Here is a 6,514-nt window from a genome sequence, read left to right as displayed (position 1 = left end):
TTCCTCAAGCATCTTAGAAATCAAAAGCACATTGGTAGCATGCTAGCAAGATGGGCCACATATTTGGAAAGGTTTAACTACCTCACTGTGCATAAATATAAAGCAACTAATTGAGTAGTTGATGTTTTGAGTCGTCGTGCATTTCTCTTGACTTATTTTCAGGCCGAACTTTCAGGCATGGATCGAATAAAGGAATTATATGAGAACGATGAAGACTTCGATCATGTCAATAGGCTAGCCATTAGGTGATGAATATTTGGTGCAAGATGGCTATCTCTTCAAAAGTGATCGTTTGTGCATTCCAAAAAGGTTTCTACATGACAAACTGGTTAGTGCATTCCAAAAAGTTATGTAAGTGACAAACTGATTAGAGAGCTCCATTCAAATGATCTTACTAGTCATGTTGGGCAGCACAACGCTGACGTTAACCCAGAGGCGTGTTTCAACACATGTGGTAGATTTGGTTAAGCTCCAATCAAGGAACACATGTGGTAGATTTGGTTAAGCTCCAATCAAGGGAAAACTCAAAATCATAATTGTCATTTGCTGATAACTACACGAGATTATTAAAAAAACATGAATGGTGTTTTGAAAGCGTAAAATCAGGAATATAAATAACTCACTGGCTGCTTAAAGAGCGTGAAATCATCCAAGTTCGTGATAAGTGATGATTTATCTCCAAAAAGAAATACCATCATTAGGTGTTAAAGGGAAGGCCATGTATCAAAGGTATCTTCCATTCTCTAGTATGATAAAGACAAATGACAATGCGTATGTAAAATATTTTATGATAAAGACAAATAACAATATTTATGTGAAATATTTTTCAAGCGACATGGATATATCCAACGATGTTGTGGATTGACTCTCTACTACGTTGGATGAAGATAAGCAGAGGCCCATTTCTCTTCTCTATTATGAGAAGAAGCGCTCTATGAAAGATAACCCGAGGCCCAATTCTTTTCCATCGTCTCCATTGAGTTTGTTTTTACATTCGAAATGAGCTCCCATCACCGCATCTGCCCGGCTTGGGCCCTCGCCTGGCCTCCCCTGCCTCAACCATTGGAGGTGTTTCCGATTTCTCAAAAAAATAAAGCGAAGGCACTTCCACCGGTGAGCTTGGCCATGGAGGTGCTTCCATGGGGCTGCGAGCATGACCATTTCTAGCCAGCTCGAGCCATCGTCTGACCTCTCCCGCCTCCTCCCATGAAGGCCCTCCCATGGGAGAGCTTGGCCATGAAGGTAATCGAACAAGCCATGATGTGTGAAATCAATCAGTATCAAACCGAGGCCCAATTCTTTTCTATCGTCCCCATTGAGTTTGTCTTTACATTCGAAATGAGCTCCCATCGCCTCCCCTGCCTCAACCAGTGGAGGTGCTTCCGATTTCTCAAAAAAATAAAGCAAAGGTGCTTCCACCAGGGAGCTTGGCCATGGACGTGCTTCCATGGGCTGCGAGCATGACCACTTCTAGCCAGCTCGGGCCATCGTCTGACCTCTCCCGCCTCCTCCCATGAAGGCGCTCCCATGGGAGAGCTTGGTCATGAAGGTACTCGAACAAGCCATGATGTGTGAAATCGGTCAGTATCAAACCTCCTGAGAATCAAAGTTCAACACCGGTGTAGGTGATAATAACCAAGGACCTAGAAAAAAATGGTTTATCCCATTTTACGGGATCTATTCAGTTCTTCTTTTCTCAACCAAAACTCAACTTTCTGGATTTGACCACTATTCCAGGATATGCTAGAGATGCTCTTACCAAAAGCCTTATAAAGATCCTCACCTCTAGTTTTTAAATCAGACCATATACCCCATATTATCTAAGATCTTGGACTGCATCTTGTGCTTTGGGAGTATTGGCTTGAACTTTTGATGTGCTTTGGGAGTTTTGGATTGAACTTTTGCTGTCATATCACCCCATATATAGCGCATCACATTGAGGTAGTTCCTCGATAACCTTGTGTTATTTCATTAACCCCAGAAAATACCAAAAAGGTATGTTAGGCTGCTTCACTAAACCCAGAAAATACCAAAAAGGCGCTCCGAGTTCTTGCGTCTGTTTCCGTTGCATTCCACTGATTCGTGTATTTCCAATGTAGTGTGCACTCAACATGTTTGTTCATTTGCCTGTAGAAGCTCGTGTGAGAATCTTAGTTCCCAGCCCACCGGGAAAGAGGAGGACGAGGGAGACTCAGGCAACAATAAATTCCAGAGACATCCCACTGTATAATGTTATCGACAACACTAGGTACTAGTACTCCGTATGATCGGTTCAGCCAAGTGAAGATATACTACTGCAAACTGCCTATTTTGAATAGAAAAAAGTGAATACCCTGGTTTGACAAACAGAGCTGACAAATACCTCACTTTACAAGAGAGCAAACCTCTAAAATGCATATTCCACTATATCCAATCCAATTCATCAAGGAGAGCAATTAAATTATGAAAGCTGCACTTTTGTAATTACTACTCCCTCCGTCCCAAAATAAGTGTCTTAAACTTGGTACAACTTTAAACTAGATCTAGTACAAAGTTGAGGCAGTTATTTTGGGACAGAGGGAGTATATCACTACCTACAGGCAAAATCGCAACATGACAGGGTGCCTAAGTTGGGTGGCTGCACAGGCATTACTCTTTAGAACACTGTTTCTAGGTATGGAACTTGGTCTCGTTCATAGGTATATACTGCAAGCCTGCATCATCGTTGAGCAGATATGTATTAATAAAGTGCTGCCAGTGTTCTTGGTCAAGATTACTGAATGGTAAACTGACAACTGTCCAACACATCCTCGCGTTACAATGTTAGACCTCATGACAGTGGCAGAGCTAGCCACCAGCTAATGGGTGTGCATATTTCACTAAAAATCACAAGTTTACTAGAGTTTTCAGTTTATTTCATGCATATATGTTTATTATACATGGATAGTCAACGTTTTTTGCACAAATAATGGGTTTGCATTTGTACACCCATGCCTCATGACCCATGATAGCTCAAGGCTGAAGCGCCTGATGAATCACATAGCTTGTATCTGAACTAACTCAACACCACATAATGTACTTAGAATTCTACCTCCAAATTGTATAGCTTAATGGTTGACCAAATATTGACACTTCTAGACATGCTAAACAATTCTTCGAAGTTGGTTAACCCAGCCATCTCTAAACATTGTGCTCCTAATAACAGTGAAAGTAAGTAACTCTACATAATGAACTACACTTCTGCTAAGGCCTCTTGGCTTGAGTGATTCTGGAAATTAACCTTATAGAGAACAAAAACATTGGACAATGCCATAGTGATGTTGTATGCTGGTTAGCCTAAACAGAAAGGAAAAGAATGACAAACGATGGATTTCTAAGTACATCATATACTACATATAAAGAAAACATCGTCATAACACTAATTGGTTGTTGACAGAAAACAAAGAAAATCTCATGCGTTAAAAGGAACAACATGTTTTTGATGTTGTGACCTGAAATTGATCGTATAACGGACATTCAACACGCTATCAATTTATATCAGTATCAAAGGAATGAAATCCCTTTTACGAGTTGCAATAAATACCAGCAATAGCTCAGTTCAGGCAATTGAAACAACAGGGAGGAGATACCAAGTTGACCTGTTGTATTAGGAATCATCAAAACTTAGATCTAACAACAAACAACATAGCCACCGGACTCAGAAAAAGGTTTCACCTTTGTGGCCTGGCCACCCCTCATACCGCCGAGGGCTCCTCCATATCCCTGTCCCTGCCACGGCCGTTGGGGCCGCCGCCCCCACCGTGGTGAGGCGGGTCAACGGCACTGAGGCCCTCAGGCATGAGGGAGGCCGGGCGGTTCTCGATGACCTCGTCTATAAGCCCCCATTCGCGCGCTTCCTCGGGGTCCATGAAAAGGTCACGCTCCATGCACTGCTCGATCTTGTCGATGTTCTGGCCCGTGTGCTTGGCGTAGATCTTGTTGAGGCGGTCGCGCAGCTTGAGGATCTCCTTGGCCTGGATGGCGATGTCGGTGGCCTGTCCCTGCGCCCCGCCGGAGGGCTGGTGGATCATGACCCTGGCGTTGGGCAGCGCCCGCCTCTCCCCGCGCGCGCCGGCGGCGAGCAGGAGCGACCCCATGGAGGCGGCCTGGCCGATGCAGATGGTGTTGACGGGGCAGCGGATGTACTGCATGGTGTCGTAGATGGCGAGCCCCGCGGTGACGACGCCCCCGGGGGAGTTGATGTAGAGGCTGATGGGCTTAAGCGGGTTCTCGGACTCGAGGAAGAGCAGCTGCGCGACGACGAGGGACGCCGTCTCGTCGGCGATGGGCCCGTGGATGCATACGATCCGCTCCTTGAGCAGGCGGGAGAAGATGTCGTAGGCCCGCTCCCCGCGGGAGGTGGTCTCGACGACCATGGGCACGAGGCCGTACTCCCGGACGGAGGAGTAGCCCTCCGGCTCCGGCGGCTGGTAAGGCGCCGAGGAGAAGAAGGCCCGCGGCGGGGCAGCGACGGCGAGCCGGCGCGGCGCGGGCCCGTACGGGCCCGGGCTGGCGGAGTTGGGCCTGGACCTGGGCCTCGGCGCGAAGGCAGGCAGCGGGGAGGCGCCGGCTAGGTTGGCGACGGCGGAGGTCGTCATGGCTGCTACTGGTCCTGGGGTGGGGATTTGTGGTCGGATGTGAGGCGGAAATAGCAAGGGAGGACTTATACCAAGGAAGGGGAAGGGAAAGGGGGTGAGGGTGGAGAGTGTGAAACGGAGGAAACGGATAGGGGTGAGACGAGACGTAGAGACGGTAGTTGCGCTTCGATCCGGCGGATCGGATCCTTTCTTTTCTTCTCGCCGGTACGGGGTGGAGTGGGGGCTCGGTGTTCCTCTCCCTGCCGTGTCTTGTTGCTTCTCCGTCCGGCCCTTCGCTTGTTTTCCACGAAAGAATTTTGCGGCCCACAGAAGTGGGAGAGTTGTAGCTGGGTTCTCTACCTTCCTATTGATTTCGTTTGGGTGCTCCTCATAACACCCACACGTGTAATCGTTAACAAGCGTTGTCTACATGTTTTGTGTGATGTGTAAGGAAAATAATCCATATGTTTGCGTGTGAATGAAACAGTTAACGTCCACACGTCCGGCCTTCTACCTCGTGACACATACATCTGGCCTGCCACCTTACGGCCCCGCATGCCCCCGCGTGACAGTTTCACTCAGTTGCCATGTAATACTGGAAAGACATGACAACTGACAGCATGCGGGCACGGTCGGTTCCACTCAATTATCATGTAACACAAAGAAGACATGGCAACTGAGAAGCATGCGAATACGACGAGTTCCACTCAGTTGCCATGTAACACTGGGAAGACATGTCAACTGACAGAAATGCGGGCGCAACAGTTCCACTCACTTGCTATGAGGAACAACGGTGGAGCTATGTAGTGTCTTGGGGGGATGTGGCCCCCAACATTGAACCAATTTGTGAAGAAAAAAATATGTGAGGGCTTAGATGAGATTTTTTTAAGCTTTTGCCCCCCCCCAAACCCTTGTATTTTAAGTTTTGCCCCTCCCCCCCATCCATTTTTGTCTAGCTCCGCCACTGATGAGGAAGACATGGCAACTGACAGACATGCGGGCATGGCAGTTCCACTCAGCTGCCATGGGGAAGACATGGCAACTGACACGCATGCGGGCACGACAGTTCCACTCTGTTATAATGTAACACCTGGAAGACATGGCAAACTGACACGCATGCAGGCGTGTGGGCGCGGCGTCAGTTCCACCATACGTCGGGTTGGCAGCCGCGTGTGGACGTGCGCGAAACACGCGTGTGGGCGAACGCCTTAACGCCCACACACCAGCCCCTTCCTACGTGGCACGGAAAACCTGCCAAAAAACGTCAAGATTAGTGCAAACCACAAACGGACGTAGATTCATGCGTGTGTGCGGTTTGCAAACGCCCACACGTGTGGGCGTTATCTTTTCTCTTTTGTTTTTGTTATGTTGTTGTGTGCAGCAGGCTCGGTAAGGTTTGTTTGGCTGAATGAAAATGTTTCGGCCCAGCGCGTCGGCCGAACTCTACGCCGGACGCACGAGACCCACGCGATCGTATGAAATTGAACGCCCCATCTCTTCATCCATGGTCTACTGTTTATACACGTGATTTTATTAGACTCATCATTTTCTACCTTATCGCCTTTTTAAACTAATGTGATTCACTAGCGCATCATCTGAACCTTGGCCAGAGCAAACCCAACGAACCTCCATCTCCGGGGCAGCTTGGGATCTAGCTCAGGAGGTGAAGTTCCAGGTTCATACGGAGAAAACGTACACCAAACTTTGTTTTTTCGGAATATGATGGCAGCTCGGGATCTAGCTTAGGAGGTGAAGTTCCGTCCATTAGATGCGAATCTATACACCGTGCAGTTTTCGTGCTTGGGATATTGGTAGAGGGTCATGCAAGATGGGCCATGGCACTTCCATGGAGATGCGGTAATTCTAAAGCCATATGATGGAGTAACCAAACCAACAACAATTAAGCTAGACACAGTTGA

General features: G+C 47.7%; 1 protein-coding gene across 3 annotated transcripts; it reads right to left on the bottom strand.

Moving 5' to 3' along the window:
• Positions 1–783: 783 nt before the first annotated feature.
• On the bottom strand, positions 784–4,777 carry LOC123401768 (ATP-dependent Clp protease proteolytic subunit-like). Of its 3 annotated transcripts, none has more exons than XM_045095622.1 (2): positions 3,694–4,777; positions 784–2,127 (listed from the first exon to the last, which is right to left on the bottom strand). In XM_045095622.1, the coding sequence occupies exon 1, from the start codon at positions 4,614–4,616 to the stop codon at positions 3,714–3,716; it is 903 nt and encodes a 300-aa protein (XP_044951557.1). In that variant the 5' UTR covers positions 4,617–4,777; the 3' UTR covers positions 784–2,127; positions 3,694–3,713. The 3 variants fall into 3 exon arrangements, with proteins under 3 accessions (XP_044951557.1, XP_044951556.1, XP_044951555.1); XM_045095621.1 differs by lacking the exon at positions 784–2,127 and adding an exon at positions 2,268–2,693; XM_045095620.1 differs by lacking the exon at positions 784–2,127 and adding an exon at positions 3,486–3,617.
• Between the last annotated feature and the right edge of the window lie 1,737 nt (positions 4,778–6,514).

The sequence above is a fragment of the Hordeum vulgare genome, chromosome 6H, assembly GCF_904849725.1.
Source record: "Hordeum vulgare subsp. vulgare chromosome 6H, MorexV3_pseudomolecules_assembly, whole genome shotgun sequence".
Lineage (NCBI taxonomy): Eukaryota > Viridiplantae > Streptophyta > Magnoliopsida > Poales > Poaceae > Hordeum > Hordeum vulgare.
Note: the sequence above shows the minus strand (reverse complement) of the source record. Positions and strands in the feature narration are given on the sequence as shown.

Excerpts from the sequence above, each read along its gene's own strand:
- LOC123401768 (XM_045095622.1), bottom strand. The coding sequence starts at position 4,616 with ATGACGACCTCCGCCGTCGCCAACCTAGCCGGCGCCTCCCCGCTGCCT.